Source organism: Ursus arctos, unplaced genomic scaffold, assembly GCF_023065955.2.
Source record: "Ursus arctos isolate Adak ecotype North America unplaced genomic scaffold, UrsArc2.0 scaffold_1, whole genome shotgun sequence".
NCBI classification, from domain to species: Eukaryota; Metazoa; Chordata; class Mammalia; order Carnivora; family Ursidae; genus Ursus; species Ursus arctos.
In genome coordinates this window covers 54,878,799-54,897,338 of record NW_026622763.1, presented here as the reverse complement: position 1 = coordinate 54,897,338, position 18,540 = coordinate 54,878,799, and the positions used below count along the sequence as shown (strand labels likewise).

Below are 18,540 nucleotides of genomic sequence, written 5' to 3'. Positions count from 1 at the left end.
CAGAGGAAGGTCGGGGTCGATGTGTCCCCATTTTCAGGGGTTATTTCTTCTCCAATTTGAATCGTAGTCCGTTCTCTCTCTCGCTCTCTGTCCCTCTCTCTCTCTCTCTGTCTCTCTCTCTGTCAGTTAAAACGAAGTCGGCGGCCCACAGTCAACCATCGGTGCAAGATACGAAATAAACCAAGCTGGGCCAGAGAAAACGAAAGTAGCTTTGGTCCTTGGGTCTCTGCGCTTTCTCTGGCAGATCCATAAGGGAGCTCTCCCGCCAGAAGAGTTTACATATTGTGGGAGGTTTGAAACATGTGTATTTAACTTACATACCAAAAAGTTAGCAACCACTAAATTGATTTGTGTCCAGGCGCTAACAACGATGAGGCACCCGTTCCTCAGCGGCCATTTCCCCGAGTGGCAAAAAGGCCTCAAAAAGAAAGTTCATAGTGCTTAAAAACTGCAACCAGAGGTTTAGGGTGTATAATTATGGTTTCAGTCCTCAAATGCTGTTTGGAGGCTGCTCGGAGAAGGCGATAAGAGATCAGCTTGAAATGTTTCTTTTTCAATTCCCAAATATGGATGTGTCTAATTGCAAGACCTTCCAAGAGTAGATATTTATAACAGCCTTTCTAGGAAGAACACCTTCAAGTGAGCACAATTTCCTATACCCAGACACCAACATACATAATGATTTTAAAAAATAAAACTATTTGAATAAAGTGATAATATTGAAAGAGAAGTAAAATTTTTATTGGAGACTTTTTTTTTTTTGGTCTGGTAAAAAATATCATTTTAGACGCCACAAATTATATTCTCATTTAAAGACATCACTACTTATGTTAAAGCCACAGGGAAAAGGGTGGAGGGGGCAGCAGAAATGGATGTTTCAGAGAGTAGAACTGGGGTTGAGTTTCCTTCATCTATAGGGAACATCGTAATCTTCAAGACAACAAGATTTTAAAATAAATAAGAACACAAGAGGTAATACAAGCTTGGAAAAAGAAAACAAATATATAAAGACACAGAAGAGACAAGAGAGTTCTGTTTATTTGCATCTCCCTAGGAATAAAAAAGTGATTTTTAAATGCCTGAAGCACTGCACACATATCCCAGCTCACAGACATTGCATCTACAAAAATAATCTCAGTTGTATAAATACGCAGCACTTTAAAAGTAGTTATTTGTCATCACTTTCAGAAACATCTTTTTTTAAAAATCTTGAACTGTAGAGCTCCACATTTTTCATATTTGTTAGGTGTTCTAAAACTCCACGAGAGGCTTAATACATTTGTTCAGACAGTCAAGTTCTTCATTGGGTTCTGGGTAAAAGTTCCCACCCATGTCCACATTGATTCAGTCTCTTTCAGGGGACTGAGGAGATCACCTTATTTCTAGTCCCACAGACCCAAGGTCAAGGAGAAGGTGTGCATATACACCATCCACGGATCACTCTCACAATTGCAGCCATTGAAATATCTGCATCTAGATCTGGGGAAATGAAGGCATCCATGAGGACACATTATTTTCAAATTAAAGATTATAAAAGCACAAATCGACAAGGTATACTAAAAACATATAACTACAACAGCAAATGAAAGACCCGAAGTGGGAAGGATTGTCTTCATTCCAATATCGATACAAACCCTATTTAATAAGGTAGCTGCTTTTAAAGCCATCACAGTACCTCCAGCCGCCTGTTTTTAGACTTTCCCAGTGACCCTAGAGCACGGCCTGCCCAGAGCTGTTTCCACTTGCCTCAGGGTGACTGCTGAGAGCTAATGATTAAATTGCCCAATCACAGGATATGAATGACTGCAAATCGTTCTACCCTAATAGATTATGAAGATAATCAGTGCTGGAAACAGGCACATTAAGTGATTTAAGAAAATAAAACACTAAAATCATAATGGCACTTCTGAAATTCTTTGGGGGGGCATTATTAAAAAAATACTTCAAGTCCTTTATACTGGCCTGGAGGGAGAAACAGAACATTAAAAACATCATAAAAAACCTAGACAAGAACAAAATCAATAATAAACAAGTAAGAAACAGAACTACAGAGTCGGGTAGGGCAGCAAAAGGTTTTAGAGCCAGATAAGGGGAAGAGAGAAAAACAATTCACAAAATTTGCCATCATTGGCAGGGAGATGGGGGAAATTAAATACATATTCAAGTCTTTCCAAAGGCCTTTTGGAGACAACTGAAAGCATTTAAACTCTTCTTTGGCCAATCTGGTCCACATCAGGAGACAGTGTCTTTGAGCTTGGAGACGATTTTCTTGTCTTTCACTCTTCGGTTCTGAAACCAAATGGTCACTTGTCTCTCAGATAGGTTCGTGGCAGCCGAAATCCGCCGCCGCTTGTCCTTGTTAATGAACTTGTTAATGGCATACTCGTTCTCCAGTTCTTTGAGCTGCAGTTTGGTGTAGGGCACCCTCTTCTTCCTCCCCCGACGGTAGACACACATGTCTGGCTGATTTAGAGCCACATCCCCTGGTATAAAAAACAGCATAAAAAAAATTAGACCAGGGTTTCTGGAGCACCACCGGGGGCTGTGTGTGTATGTTTGGAAGGGGTATGCGGAATAAAGAAAACCAGGTTGTTTGCATTTTATTAGTATTTACACAGACATATTATTTAGACATTATTAAAGAAAGATTATTTACACTTCAAAGTGAAGGCCATTTGATGGATCATCATGGTTTCTCAAACCAGCATCTTAACAAGGCTTCAATTTTATGGCATGGTTATTGGGGACAGTTACAAGGATAGTTTCTGCAAATGCTGGTTGCACACATACAAACATACGAAAGACTTAAAAAAATCCAGGTTTTTTTTGTTCAAACTTTGATTTCTTGTGTTCCTGTGTTTGGAGTTTGTGAGCTCTTAGAAGTTTTAGTGGTGACCCTGGGGCAGTCATATCCTTCAAAAGTGGGACCCAACTCTGTGACACTTCTTCGGGGAGGAGGGGCCAAGGCCTGAGCAAAGGGCACGCAAAGACCCTCAACTGTGGGAGAAAAACAGGCTTATGCCCGCACACAAGAAGAAAAGGGTTGTGAGAGGGGCAGTTTAAATCAAAGGAGAAATTTACAAATTTCAGGCAAACTACAGGAACTGTTCCATCAGGTTAACCCTGCCTGGGCGAGGAGGACAGCGCAGCTCCCAAGTAGGGACCTACACTCCTAGTGCTTTCTTTCCGTTCTCTGTCTCTTCCCTCCCCCCACTCCCTCCTTCCTGACCTCCCCGTTCCCACCCCACCCCCACACCGCTCCTACCTGGAAAAGATGATTTCCAAAAATGGGAGCCCTGTGGCTGGTCCTTGGCGCAGTACACCTGGCTGTTCCACCCGTTGGCCAGCGTCCAGGACTGGTAGCCCTCCATGGAGATGTACGCCTCATGCCGAGGCTCCCCGGAACCGAAGGTAGACACCATGTCGATGTACCCAGGCACGTGCTGGTAGGGGCTCGTGTAGCCCTGGTAGAAAGACACCTCCTTGGCTCTCGCGGGCACCTCGTTGGCCGGTACGCTGCTGCTTGCCAGGCCCGACACGTCCATGTACTTCTCCACCGGGAAGCCTCCCAGCGAGGCGTGCGGCGACGACTTGAGAGCGTTTTGCTGTAAGCCCACGCCGTGTGACATGCGGCAGCTATAGTAGCCGTTGCCGAAGTGGTAGCCGTAGCCCAGAGCTGGGGCGCCCGGAGGCGCTGCAGCGGCCGCGCCGGGCGCCGGACACTCTTTGGCGGAGGGAGCCTCCGGACGCGCTGCGACCACAGCCGAAGATGACGACGACGAGGCGGAGCCCGCACGCTCAGAGGTCCCGGGGTATGCGAAGCCCGAGGCTGCCGCCGCCGCCGCAGCCGCCGCCGCCGCCGCCGCCGCCGCACGCCCGGAGTGTGTCCCGGCGAACACTGGCGCCGAGAGGAAGCCGCGACACTGGCCCGGCGCCGCCGCCGCCGCCGCCACAGAGGAGGAGGAGGAGGAGGCTGGGGCCGCCCCGGCGGCCCCACCGTCCGCCCGCAGCCCGTCCATGTCCCAGCTCCCGGCGCGGCTCATGGCCCGGCCCGGCCCGGCCCCGGCCCTGGCCCTGGCCCCGCGCAGGACACCATGGCGCAGCGCGCTTCCTCCCTCCTCTCCTTTCTCTCTCGTTCTCTCGCTCCCGCCCTCTTCCTCTCGCCCTCTCTCCCTCTGCGAGCCTCCCGCCTCCCGCCCGGCCGCCCGCCCTCCAACAGGTTAGCTCATCGCGGGACGTTTATAAAAACGAAGTTCAGGTTGGGAGGGGGCCTGGGCCGGTCGGGGGGCCTCCTCCCTCCCCGAGGGCTCCCGCTCGGGGCCGCGCCATTGGCTGCGCGGGGCCACGTGGGGGTGGGGGCGCGGGAGAGCCTGGCTCCTGGCCCGGGCCCCGCTGGACCCACCCACCCCGGCCCCTACCCCTTCCCAGCCCCTAGCGCAGCCCACCGCCCCTTCCCGCCCTCCCCCGGACCCAAGCGTTTGCGCCGAAGCCAACCCCCACGAGCTGATTGCGCGACCGCCCATCCTAGGCCCTGTCTGCGACTGAGACGGGCGCCGAGGCCTGCGCCTTGTTTCGGCCACGGCTGTTTTTGCCACCTCTCCTCGGATCCCCGAGCGGCACAACTAAACCAAGGCGAAGGACAGAGATGGTCAGAATGATCTGAAAACAGACTGATTTTGGATCCTGTTGCTTAATCCCTTGGATTAGTTGACCTTATTTTCCCTACCTTGAACACTGCTACGGGGCAAAAGCATTTCACACAGGTTGTCATACGGGATCCTCCGAATTAAGACCAACTGGAACAAACCCTCCCTACACACACACACACACACACACACACACACACACACACACACACACACACCGTCCACCAGGAAAATGCCCATGAAGCATCCTCGGAGCCGGGACAGAGACTTACAAGTAAGTCAAGTAGAAGAAAAGACTCCGCCATCGAGCGGCGAACCTGACGATCTGCCCCCGCGAGAAAACTCCTGATGGCTGGTCCACACTATTCGTCTCTACACGCGGGCCATCCGGGAGTCGCCTCCCGTACTGGGCTCCCCAACCCCGGCGCAGATTCCCCTGGCCAGCAGAAAGACCCTGTGGAGGGCACCTGGAGAAAGCTACTCTGCTGCCCTCCACGAAACTTCTGCGCCTCCCCTTTAGCCCAACTGCCTCTTGCATTTTGCAGCCACCACCCACCCCCGCCCATTACTCACACCAATTAATTGAAAACTTCACTTTCCCAGGGACCTTTGTTTCGCTTTCTTTTCCAAGCTGCCAACTGCAGAGAACTGAGAGGGGCAAATTAAGAGGGTGTGTGTGTTTTTTTTCCCCCAAGCAAAGTTGGGGCTCCAGATAGGAGCAGCCCGGAGCAACTGGGTCTGGCCTCCAGGGGATAGAGTGGGCTCTTGGTGTCAAGCATCACAACTCTGACTCGATTCATCCCTTTGTGCCGTTTCTCAGCCACAGAGCCCCAGCCCCCCACCCATCTTAGCCATAGGTGGGGAGCTGGTGTGTGTCCTGCGGTAAATTTAAGGCTCAACCTTAGAAGCAACATTCCATCTGAGCAGTCGACGGTGCTGGGGTGGGTGCAGGAGCCCTCAGAGCGAGCCTATTTGGTTCTGTAGCATCAACTCCCCAGCCCAGCCCATCTCCAAGAAAATCGCTCCCCTGAGCTTGTGATTTGTGAAGTCGGCTTGTCACCCAGTCCTGGCATTCCTGGACCTAAGACGTGACTGGATGGGGCAAGTAAAAAAGCCGAGGAGGCCCTCCTGGGCCTGGCCTGGCATTGCAGGGTGGGCTGCTGGTGTCGGGAGTGTTGACACGCAAAACCCAGTAACCATAAAAGGCTCAAATAAAGGAGAAAGTTATGAGAGGGTTGCTGGAAAGGAAAAGCAGGGGAATTTGACCTTTTTGAAGTCCTAGATGTGTTCATGATCAAATTTGAGTCAGAGGGGCTTGAGCCTTTGCAGAAAATCATAGAGAAGTTTGCTGGTGAGAACAGTTTTGGCTACTTGAAAGATGGAGGCAAAAGTTGGTAACGGAAGCTGAATCGGCATTTTAAAAACACCAGCTGGGACCAGGTGACAGAGTTGCTGATTTTTTTTGGAAGAGTTTGGCTGGGTCCTCTTCACCTAACAATTTTGGTACCAAATGGGTCATGGAATGCCACCCCAAAACACTCCTATTTTTCCTTTGTCTCCCTTGCTTTTTCTCAGAGAGGGAAAACACATCGTTAAACATTTTTCCCCGTGACCTCAAAAAGCAAATTTGTTGAAATAATTTCTAAGACGTAACTGGAACAAATGGACTTTTAGTCTTTTAAAACTAAGAGACCTCTGTGCCCTATTCTAACTGATAAATACATTCTACTAGCTGATTATATGCCAAAAGATGAAGACAATGAAATTAAGCTAGGAAGGAAGAATTTGTCAAGTTTTGCCAAGTTGAGACAGCCCTTCAATTTTGGCTTAATTGTCCATGCAGCAAATTAAGTTGTGCAGGACTGGGAGGAAAGTTGAATTAATGCTCTAGTTGAAAGACACTTCTCAATGATGGCCCTGCCTCCAGTTGCCCTGCGGGACTCTCACAGGACTTGGGGTTTCTCTGTCCATCCTAGAGAATGTTCAGAGATGAAGGAGGTTATGAACAATAAGGAGCATTGCTTCTCGCTATCCTGCCTCTCCTGCCGCTGAATCTGCTTCCAGTACAGCCTTCAAGGTCCTGGCCCTGGGGGAGGGAATTCCCCTTAGGAAAGAGGCTCAGACTGGACCTTATGAAGGCCCTTAAACCCTGCACCCCAGGGCAGCTGCTGCGATTGGATCATAGCACTGTGGCTGAGTACCAGGCAAAGTCAGGGCTGCTCTGTTTATGAACTAATAAGACACATAGTTTACAAGCCAGGGGTGGTAGGTAGTGGAGGAATTTTGAGGCTGAATTTGCGGAAACATTTCATTTAGTTTGTGTACCCTGTGTCCGAGTTGATTTTAGGTTTAAACTCAACGGGAATAATTTTCTTCGAGTGGTCAGGAGCACAGACTGAACCCTGTGTATGTGTGTGGGTATATTACGTTGGGGCTTTAACAACAGACATAATCTTTGTTAAATGAAAATCTTTTGCAACCAGACAGAAATGTCTTTTTGGTTTTCAGAAATGTCTCCAAACACTGATGTGTTATTCAGTGAAACCAGTTTTGTCACATTTCCTGATTTGGGCGAGAAACCCCATTGCCCGAAGTCCTATTCAAAAGGGGCTGGGCAGGGAGAGGGAGAGAGGGAGAGAGAGATCAGCTCTCCCTCTTTTCCCATCACTCGCTCTCCTCTCTCTCCATAGGTACCCTTTCTGGGAATCAGTAATGTTCTGAAAATCACATCCTCTCTTGTCGTCCTTGTAGATGGTCTTTCAAATCATGTCCCTGTCCTGGGTTGGAGAATGGGTGGATGAAGTCTGAGATTTAGATTTGTTGAAGAACACAAGTTCCTCTGCTTGCCAAAACAGCAAAGAGCTCAATTAACCACAGAATCAGTGGCGGTTACTGCCAGAGAACAATTACCAACTCCTATCAGAGTGGGGTGCTGGGAATTCCTTTGAAAGTGATTTCCTTGATGGCCACACCAGGAAGTGCAGGACACCCTCCTAATTAACTTGTAAGAAGCCAAAGATGAAGTGTAGAAATAAAGTCTTTATTCCAGAGTAAAGCCTTAAATCCAACGGGACTGGCTGGACAGTGTTGTTTTAACCAAATCTGTGCCCTGCCAACTTTGAAGCTAATTTTCCCTCTGTAGGCAATACCCAGTTTCATTCAGGTTGGAAATATATTTAAAAATTAAAAACAACAAACCTAGGGTAAAGAAAGTGGTCTCTAGCAAAAGCCAGACAGTGGAATCCTCAGTTTAGGCACTTTCTATATCTCAGATGTATTCCATTTGAATTTGATGAACACAATTAGGCTTTATTAAATGTAAATTGTTTGCAACAACAACGAAACACTCTCTAAACCCAAAGTGCTATTTGGCGAACCTAGGTTTGCCTCCCACAGAGCAGCGGGCCCTTGTTTGGGATGGAGAGAACTCCAGTCCTGGTGGGAATTAAACACAGCAAGTCTTCCCTCTTAGAGAAGCACTAATCTCACTGAGATGGGGAGGCTGGAAGGTGGGCCCAGAGCTGGAGGACATCAGTAACTTGTTGCCCCCTCCCCACCGAAAAACAAAAGCTGGGACTGCAAACAATTTTCTGCTGTTTTGTTCAGTGTTTCAAGGTGTAGGTTTGTCCTTGTTATACACTTCTCTAGTAATGTCATTGTTAACTCAAGTCCAGAAAGTGCTCACTCTGCTGGCCTTTGGAAATGAAAGAAAGTAAATGTTCCTCCTTCTCCCCACCTTCTTTCTCTCCCTCTCCATCTCTCTGTCTCTCTCCATTCCGCAGAGCCCTTGGTCTCTATGAGGAATCCACGTGTGGACACGTGGATGAAGGGATGAAGGCTTGAGAAATGCTTAACCACGAAGGTGGCTGGGGGTGGGGGGGATGGAGGGCGGGGGGGGGGGCGGGGCGCGAAGGGAGTGAGGTTGAGAGGCAAGTGGTCAGTCTTAGCTTCCCGGCTGGGCAGCGCGCAGTTCCTCAGGCCTGGCGCTAGATGTCCCTGCAAGTTTTCCTGTCGCGTCTGAAGGCGCACAAGCTTCAGGCAGGCAGTGGGTCTGGGTAGCCCCAGAGCCCAGAGACAAAGTACCCCCCCCCCCAATCCGGGGCCGTCCCTAGTAGGGTGCGCAACTGTAGCGGGAAGGAGGAGAACTAGAAGCAGCCAGAGGGACTAAGAGACAGCGCGAGGACCGCCAGCCTAGGGATGGCCGCAAAAAGATGCCAGGAGGGAGTCAGGCCTGAGTCGCCAAAGCGGCGGCTCCTTCCCTTATAAACCGAAACCTCCAAGCCGTAAGCCATGCGGACTGCATTTATCCTAAAGAAAATGTACCAGAGGTTCGAAGCCCAGGCTTTAGCGGTTCTGCTGTCCCACTACATCCAGGCGGCCCCAGTCCTCGAGCGAGCTTGAATCCGGATGCGGGCCCGCGCGGGTTTTGGGCCCGCTTGTCCAGGAGCCGACCGCGCGGAAGACCGCAGCCAGGCCCGGGCGGACGCGGGGTTCCGTTACAACTCCAGGTTCACCCGCGCCCCTCCCCTCGGGCAGCCTGGACACATTTTTATTACCTTCAGTCGAAGGCCAAAAGTGTTTACCACTTCACCTCGGAGGACCCGCTGCTGCTCAAGAAACAAATATTTAGTCTGGAGGCCTAACTAAATAAAATAAAATAAAATAAAATAAAATAAAATAAAATAAAATAAAATATCGGACCTCTTTTATGTAATTCCTTCTTTCGACCTAAAAGTGCTTTTCAGTCCATTTGGAGAAAGTCCTTCCCACATCCTCACCCCCAATGCACTTAAAATTTTTGCCAAACCACGGGGGCATGGGCTGGATTCTTGTCTTGTTCTATTGAGTGAGTCCTGTGCTTTGGTAGTGGGTAGGAGGTCTCGATCTGGCCCAGAGGTAGCTATGCTAAACACTGGGGGCATCTGACAGGCCCGTTCTCAGTTTCAGCCTCCACAGTTTGGGAGAGGTACAAGGTTTGGGTATTTCATTAATAAACATCAACAGAACTGTTTGTTAATCTCTCTACCCTCCATAAGGATTCAATGTTTTTGAGGTAGGCCTGTATTTAAAGAAGACATATGCAAAATAAAAAAAAATCAACCAAAAATGCTTCCCCAAAGCTTTTAAATACCTTATAACTTGAATATTTTCAGAGGTAGGTTTAAATCAGCAAGTCCTTCAACCTCTCTGTGTGGAAGGAGTCCGCCTCTGTAAAAGGGATAATAGAATCCATCTCTAGAGTTGCTTCAGCTTTAGAGGTTATAATATATGTAAAAAGCACTTGTAATTTTAAAGTAAAAGCTAAATAAAAGTTGGCCAATATTACTATACTAGTAGGCGTGGAATCTAAAATAAATTAAGGAAATTAAATATTGTAATGGGATGTTCACTGTCTCCCGTGAAATATTGTCAGCTAAACGCAGTTCAGTGAAAAATTATACCTCTTTTACTGTGAGTAGTTTCCCTGACATGATCTCCAATGTACCTTTTATAATAAACTTGCTAGCATACGAAATACTAGTGTTATTTAAAAGGTGTAAAATAGTTTTCAAAACCACTGATGAATAAAGGTATAGCCTAGAAATGGTGTTTTACCTTTTCAACAGACTGAGGTCCGGGTTTGCGTAGGCTTTGGGACCAGAGGCGTGAGGTCCCAGAGGAAGGGAACAAGCATTGACTGAAGGAGAAAGGGGTTGCCGTCCGTACCCCAGCCCCCAGCGGCGGCTTCTGCGATTGAAAGTAGCTCACAGCTGCCGAAACCGCGAATAAAACAGACGGGGGCGCCAAACGACAGCAATAAAGGCATCAGTGACTTCCGCCTGGGTCGCGCCTCGACCGATCCCCCCCGCTCCCCCGCCAGGGCCCTGGCCACCCACGGACCTGAGCCAGGACCCAAGTGTCCCATTCAGTTCCCTAAGCAAGTGGGACGGGGGGACTGGGCGGGGGAAGTACCCTTCCCAGGTTTCTGGGACAGCGACTCCTCTTTGCCGGCGACCCTACCAGGGGTGGTAGAGCTGGGGACCTAGACTGTGGAGCTAAGAGGGAGAGGTGGGAGCACCCGCAAGGCTAATCTTTGACCACGTTAATGGCCAGAAAGCCGCCTCGGGGAGGGAACTTAGTGCTCGGAGTCGAGTGGCCTCTGGGACAGGGTGGGAGGCGGACGCTGGGGCAGGTCCTCTTCTGGGTTCCCGAAACTCACTCCGCGTCCCCCCCTCACCTTTCCAGCCACCGCGTGCCTATCCAGCTTTGCATTTCTCACCTTGGGGGAGAATTCCGTTTATTACCTAAAGAGGTGGAATTGATTTTCTAAGCAAAGCTCACGTTGTTGAAATAAGTTGGCGCCGAGGGGAACAGGAGAGAAACTTTTGGCATTGACTATGTGTATAAATGTATATAAATATACCTAACACCTCGTGTCTCCTTACATTCCTGACGCGCCCCCAACGGGTTCAAGGTTAAAAGGAAAGCGCCAACGGAGAGATGGGCAAATAGATTCTGGGTTTGCCCCTAACACACCCCAACGTGCTGGGTGTGGCGGCAGGGAGAAAGGGGGGGGGCTGGGTTGGGGTCTGAGTGGGCGCTGAGGGGAGGATGCAGGACCCGCGCCCAGAGCCCAGATTGCCAGGGTCTCTCGGCCGCTTCGGAAGCTCGCAGGCCGACCTCTGAGTCCTGTCCCTATCTTCTCGTGTCCCCGCCTGTGGCCGCGGATCTCTCCTCTTTTGTTGCTGGCTGGCGGACCCGCACAGTGCATTGGGGGTCCGGACAGGGTGGGGCGCAAGCGCGGGAGGAGACGTGCAAAGGCCTTGAGTGAAGATTGATCTTCGTTAAAATGGTTGCCACCGGCGTCATTATGACCATCAAAGTTATCGCCAAGAGGCTCAGCCGCCAAACTCAGGCCGCAAGAAGCAGCAGCAAGGCTGATCCGAGATTCTCCGCGCCCAGACTCAGCACCCGGCATACTCAGGGCCACAGGTAAGAGGTTGGGTTGGGGGAGGAGAGGAAAGAGAGAAGAATAGCAGAGTGGAGAAGGGAGGACAGCGGGTGGAAGGGGAAGGAGGCTAAGTCCCTTCTTTCCTCCTTTGACCTAGAAATTCGGCAACTTTGCCACAAATAATTGGATTTGAGGAGGGAGGGGGAAAGCTGGCAACGTAAAAAGTGGATCTGGGGCAGCCCATATGGCGTTGTAAATCGCGACTGTGTTTCAAGTTAGCTGTCGAATTCTACTATGAAATCGTCCAGCCGAGTTCATTTCCCCCAGGGAAAATGCGTAGGCGAGAAGCCTATCCATCAGCAGGGTTATAAAAGTAAAAAACCCAGGACTTCAAGTTCAGAACTCACTCTGCAAACGGTGTTAAAAAAATCAGAGAGGACCTAATGATTTCCGTTTGGAGGCGCGGGGCCAACGCACCTCCCCAGCCACGTAGCACTAAAGTGCTTTCAAAACTCTACGATATTTCCTTTCCCTTTCTCTCTCTCTCTCTCTCTCTCTCAGCTGGGGTGGGAGGAGAGCAGCCAGGCTGAGGCGAAGAAGTGGGGAGAGAGAAAACTCGGCGTCCTATTTGTTAAATAAAATACATATTTGGTTCTGAAATTCAAAAGATAAGTAATCCAGACAGGAGCGCAAGGTCTCCTTACCCAACTCGTCCTACATCCTCCCTCTTGTCCCCTCCCTTACCCCCTCCCGCTTGTAAATGTTAAAAAAAAAAAACAAAACACCTTCCCGACGATCTACTCTGGAAAATCAAAGCATTATCTATTATTTAACATGTATCTATGTCCGAGGAAAAATGAGGAAGGCGCTGCATGATTAGGACCTAAGGGGCAACCCAGCAAACTGAGAGCGTAATGATGCCCCTAAATGAAGGGGGAAATGTGCCGCGGCGCGCTCTATTAATCAGACTGTCAATTTCACCCCCGAGGCCAAACCCCCGGGCGAACAGAACCGGCTCTGAGCGGGCAAAGGACCGGAGCCTTCCTCCTCACTTCTTGTCTCTTCTCGCCTCCTACCTGGATCTATTTGTCTGCTCCGAAGCCGCCTTCATTACCCACTGACAAGAGCGTGTATTTATTTGCTTATAAACCTGTTACAATAAATGATTATTCGAACGGCGTCATTCGTACCTTAATGACGAGCGAGCGCTACTTTTTGATGAATGACATCTCGGGCTCGGAAGGATGTATGGGTCATTTTGACCAGTCATTCCCTCGCTCTGGCATCCCACAGTTTTTCCGCCTCCCTCCAAAAGAGATAATAATATTTAGAGGCGCTCGCTGGGGCTGAATGAGAACTAGCCCTAGGCGCAGCCCATCATTAGGACGGGACAGCGGGCCACTGTGACATTTTTTAGAAAGCTGAGATGATGGAAAGAATAAGAAAAGAGATGATTCTGATGGAGAGGGGGCTGCACAGCCCCACGGCCGGCAAGCGGTTCTCCAATTTGTCCGATTCGGCTGGCAATGCTGTGCTCGAGGCCCTGGAAAATTCGCAGCACCCGGCTCGCCTCAGCCCGCGCCTGCCGTCCGCCCCTCTGCACGGCGCTCTGGGAGACCTCCCTGCCAAGGGCAAATTCGAAATAGACACTTTGTTCAACCTGCAGCACCCGGGCAGCGAAAGCACCGTCTCCTCCGAAATCGCCTCCGCCGCCGAAGGCCGTAAAAAGCCGGGTCATTATTCAGAGGCGGCCGCCGAGGCGGACATGAGCAGCGACGTGGAGGTGGGCTGCTCCGCGCTGCGCTCCCCTGGCGGCCTTGCTGCCGCGCCGCTCAAGGAAAACAATGGCAAAGGTAACCGCGCCGCCCTTGCCGCGCTCTCTAGTCCCATCCTCCCCGTTCCTCCGCGGCTCCTGCTGGCCCTTCCTACTGCCTTTGCCCCTAACCGACCCTCTGCAAGCAAGCTGCACCCAGCGGGCTCGGGCGGGGGCGGGACGCATGCTGGGGACCCTGCACTCCTGCTTTGCTCCTTGAGCCTCCCAGCAAGGCACAGGCCTGGGGGGTGCCAGGCCTGCCCCCGCTGTCGCCCAAGTCCTAGAAAATGTTTCTGCGGGCTGGTCTGAAAGCCTGTGCGAGCTGACCGACCCCTAGCCAGCCGCTGAGTCGCGCTACGGGAAGGGTGCCCTGGTAGCTGCTCTGAACTCCGTTACCCCTGATTCCCCAAGGCCGAGTGGAGGGGGCATCCTGAGTAAGTCGGAGGGAGCGTCGCCGGGCGCCTCTGGGAGACCCGCTTGGGTCAGCGGGAGAAAAGAGCTGAAAAGTAGAGTCCACCCCCTAATGGTTCCGGTTTGAGCTGCTGCTGTCTTTCTCATCTTAAAAAAATATATGTATTTTTTAACCAAACCCAAAAGACTATAAAAGAAAGGTTGGAAGCCCTACAGAAAGCTGCCCTGCCGTCTTCAGACCACGGGAAACCCAGAGCTTACCAAACTGAGCCCAGATATAGGCATTTTCCCTTGGCCAATTTTCCTCCTGAGTTGAAAATTTCCAATTATTAAGGAAAAAAAAACCTTCCTAATTAAGTTCTTATTATTTGGTTATGAAGGGATCCCCAAACTTTATTGATTCCATTAGAGGCAGCAATTTGTAAGCGTGACAGACCCTATCAATTCAGGCAGCGTCTCGCTTTCCTCTCCCGGCTTCCCCCATCCGTGCTCAGCCCCAGCGCGGGGATCTCGGCCCTCCAGTGACTCTCGTACTGTCGGCCGTTTGTTTGCCAGGGTACGCGGAGAGCGGCTCTGCCGCGGGCACCACGACGTCTGCGTCGGGCTCTGGCCTTGGCAGCCTGCATGGAGGTGGCGGCAGCGGCGGCGGCGGGGGCGCGGCGCTGGGCGGCTCCGGCTCTGGCGCGGATCAGGTGCGGCGCTACCGCACGGCGTTCACCCGCGAACAGATCGCGCGCTTGGAGAAGGAGTTCTACAGGGAGAACTATGTGTCGCGGCCCCGCCGGTGTGAGCTGGCCGCCGCGCTCAACCTGCCCGAAACCACCATCAAGGTATTGATTCCAGCACGCGCCTTTTCTAGCCTCCCCGGGGGTGTCTGGGTTGACTTTTGTTTCTCCTTTCTCGTTCCTGGGTGGCCACATTTAGCTGAGGGCCTGAAAATCCGCGGGGTAGAGTCACAAAAGGAACTGGCATATTTATTTCTCAGCTGCCGAATCCGAAGGGTTGGCCGGCCTGGCTGACCTGGGAAGGCCCGGGAATGGCGGAGTCGGTGCGGGAAACGCTGGCCTCTGCTCGATTCTGCCCAGCGCCTGCTCAGGTGCCCCTAGCCCATGTCCGTGGCCCCACTTTTCCCTCCGCGGCAAAGCCGGCTGGTCTTTGTTCCTCTGGCACGAACCCTAGGTGAAACTTTTCATCTGCTCTTGATCTTGGAGATTTATTCCCCACATAAATCGTTACAACTTGGAGAAAAGAATACTGTATTTTGAAAATCGATTGGGTTGAGAAAGTAGTTTCCTAAACATTTTTCTCTTGGGCAGCAGGAAAAAAAGCAACCTTCTTGGGGGGGGGGAGGGGAGGGAGGATACAACGAAATTGTCCTTACTTCTATATCTCTAGGTGATTAATTTTATTAATCCGGGAGAGACAGCTGGGAGGTTGGGCGACTTGGCGAACACTTCACGGAGGATCCTACACTCTAGCAAAAGAAAAGAGTAAACTGCAATGGATAAGGGAGGTTGTGGAAGTCTCCCTTTGGTTTGATCGAGCTTTCTTTAATTTAGAGTTGTGACGAATGATGTCTTCATTAGACTGTGTTGGGAGGGGTAGAAAAGTCCCTTTCCCAGTTTAAGAGGATGTTGTTCCTGCCACTCATTTGAGGCAAACGATTCAAAAAAAAAATCATCCCTTCAATGTAAAAATCGGACGTGTGCCCTTGGGGCAGGTCCTTGAAGCTCAGAGGACTCAAGACCTCGAGCGGCGACCTTTTACAAAAGCTGCCGCGGTAGCCCCTCTTCAAAGGTGGCCTAGAATCCCGTGCAAATCCTGGGATTGAGAGAGGGGTGTTCAGCAAGACTGGACACCAATGGGTGGCGGGAAGGAGAGGAAAGGTTGCGCTGGGATCTTAAACGCAGCAAAAAGCAAGGGAGCAGGAGCCGAGGGCAGATTATTTTCGCTGAGGAAGGTGCGCCCACGGCTGTTCTCACTGTCGCCCTCACTACCAGCTGGTAGAGCAGAGGGGCCTCCAAGCTGGGCCCAATCGGAGGGGAGTAGTAGGTCAGGCCATTCGGAGGTCCGGGAAGGGTGGAGAGGTCCAGGGCGCGGGCTGAGGCCTCAGGGCACTCCCTAACTCGGGCCGCGGTGCGGCTCTCCCTTCAGGTGTGGTTCCAGAACCGGCGCATGAAGGACAAGCGGCAGCGCCTGGCTATGTCGTGGCCGCACCCGGCCGACCCCAGCTTCTACACCTACATGATGACGCACGCGGCCGCCACCGGAAGCCTGCCCTACCCCTTCCACTCGCACGTGCCTCTGCACTACTACCCGCATGTGGGTGTCACTGCAGCGGCCGCGGCCGCTGCGGCCTCGGGCGCCGCGGCCGCGGCCTCGTCGCCCTTCGCCACTTCCATCCGGCCGCTGGACACCTTCCGTGCCCTCTCGCACCCCTACTCGAGGCCGGAGCTGCTGTGCAGCTTCCGCCACCCGGGCCTCTACCAGACGCCTGCGGCCGCCGCGGGGCTCAACAGCGCGGCCTCGGCCGCGGCGGCTGCAGCAGCTGCAGCGGCTGCGGCCTCCTCTGCCGCGGCAGCCGGGGCGCCCCCCAGCGGCGGCTCCGCGCCCTGCTCGTGCCTCAGTTGCCACAGCAGTCAATCAGCCGCTGCGGCGGCAGCAGCAGCAGCCGCGGCCCTGGGCTCCCGGGGTGGTGGCGGGGGCGGCGGGGGCAGCGGCGGGGGCGGCGCGGGCGCCGCCGGGGGCTCGGACTTCGGCTGCAGCGCCACGGCGCCTCGCTCCGAGAGCGGCTTCCTGCCCTACTCAGCGGCTGTGCTTAGCAAGACCGCCGTGAGCCCGCCGGACCAGAGGGACGAGGCGCCGCTCACCAGATAACTACGTCGGCGCCGCCAGGGGGCTGTGCCCGCCACTCCGAGTGTGCCCGGGAGTCCCCTGAGCGCCCCCCGCGCCCTCCGTGCGCCCACGTGCCCTCTGCGCGCTGCCCGCTGCTAAAGCTGCCGCCAGGGGGCGCGCCGGCGCGGGAGGCCGAGGGGAAGCTGCCCCGACCGAATTGGGGGAAAAGAGCCGCGCGAAAAGCCGGCGGGTGTGCCCTCAAATTATTTCTATTTTTGTATTTGCTACCCAGCAGCTTCCTCGTGTTTCCCACCGCCCATGCCCCTTTTCCCGCCTCTGTCCGGAGCTCTTGGTCTTCCCGAAGACAATCCCCTGGCCCTCCAACTAGCCCTCTGGGGTATGGGGCCCTGGCTGTAAGCCCTCAGGCCCAGGTTGCTCTCCTGGACCACGTGGCCAGAAGCAACCGAGACCCACAACAAAGAGAGGGGAATGGTGTGCGCTAGTGCTTTGTGCAGGGGGGGAGTCACCCCCGAGGTTCCTGCTGCTGCTTTTTCTTCCATCCTTTCTTTTCTTGAAACGAGGGTGAGGGGAGGTGGCAATTTTTCTCTTAGCCTGAGCTTGTTAAGGGCCCTGTCCACGGAGAGCGGAAGAATGGAGGTCTGAGAAGGCCAGGAGGGCGGATGGAGAGCGCGCGCGGCCGCCGGCGTGTCTGTGAGATGGTTTACCGCGTGCGGGAGCGAGGCCGGCGGGGGCTGTGGCGGTCTTCCCCGGGAAGGGCAAAGCCGAAGCAGGAAGGAGTGGCAGGCTCGCCTCCACTCTCGCCCCGCCACTGTTCTCTCTTTTGGTCTTTGGTGTGGGATGGAGGCGTCTTGCATATTTTATGCAAAAAGTAATGGCAAATGAGGGTGCCAAAGCCGGGCCAGGAATGGAAAGGGAAACGGAGGGAAAGGGAGGGCAAGGAAAGGGAAACGGAGGGAAAGGGAGGGCAAATCGTAGTCGTATTTGAAGAAGCATTTCCAGCTCAGTTTCCAACTACGGGGTTCCACTCCATTTGGGAAATACTTGAATCTCTAGATACGTGATATAATCCTGAAGCATTTCCTTAGACACTTTTCTAAGTTCGAATTCGATTCCCCTCACCCCTTTCCCTCCTCGCTTTCCTTTTCCTTGCGTAAAACGGTTCTTGGCATATTTCTCACGCATGTCTATTGCGCTTTCGCCTCTGCAAAGCCACCGCTGGGTTGTTGAGACCCATTCTGCCAACCCCGGCTACTGGAGGGGTTTCCTTGAACTTGAAGAAATGCACATCAAAACCCACCAGTGTTAACTGCCACGTCAATTTTGATGCTAATAATGTGCAGATTATGACGAAAATTGCCAATCATGCTCTCTGATGGACCTCCTTTGAATGTGGAATTGGAGAAAAGTTCCCCGCACGGAGACCTGCTGTCAAGTACTAACAACCCGCTAAGGGAAGTCATTAGGAGAGACGGATAAGAGACTCGGTACATAAAACATTGTTCTTGGTGCATAGAATGTATGTTACTTAATGTTATCTCTGTTACCTGAAGTGATTTCGCAGAAGAAAGCCACGTTCTTATCATCTCAATTGCCAATTTTCATTTTGGTAACTCGGACGCCCTGGGTAGACTTTTCTCTGTTAAGTTGATATTCCACCAATGCGAACAGCCTCATTAAATCAAGCCCAGATATTTCCATAATGCTCCCCGCAGAGCCACTTCGCTCCTCACATAATGAGATTTTCTGAAGAGTTGAAGCCCTAAAATAACTTGCTAGTGCATGTTTAGACCCAACAAAGTGGGTGTGTGTGTGTATTAAAATGTAGGTGTGCTACCTACATATTCGTGTGTATATATGTATGTATATATGTATATGTATGTATA

At 52.1% G+C, this 18,540-nt stretch overlaps 2 protein-coding genes across 2 annotated transcripts; one reads left to right on the top strand and one right to left on the bottom strand.

The window, feature by feature from the left end:
- Window positions 1-750: 750 nt before the first annotated feature.
- HOXD13 (homeobox D13) lies at window positions 751-4,194 on the bottom strand. Its single transcript, XM_026490566.4, has 2 exons — window positions 3,266-4,194; window positions 751-2,483 (listed from the first exon to the last, which is right to left on the bottom strand). Exons 1-2 carry the CDS (start codon window positions 4,041-4,043, stop codon window positions 2,233-2,235), a joined length of 1,029 nt encoding a protein of 342 aa, XP_026346351.1. The 5' UTR covers window positions 4,044-4,194; the 3' UTR covers window positions 751-2,232.
- Window positions 4,195-13,003: 8,809 nt separating this feature from the next.
- EVX2 (even-skipped homeobox 2) lies at window positions 13,004-16,678 on the top strand. The gene is made up of 3 exons (XM_026490573.3): window positions 13,004-13,430; window positions 14,357-14,631; window positions 15,956-16,678. The coding sequence occupies exons 1-3, from the start codon at window positions 13,004-13,006 to the stop codon at window positions 16,676-16,678; spliced, it is 1,425 nt and encodes a 474-aa protein (XP_026346358.1).
- The last annotated feature ends 1,862 nt before the right edge of the window (window positions 16,679-18,540 follow it).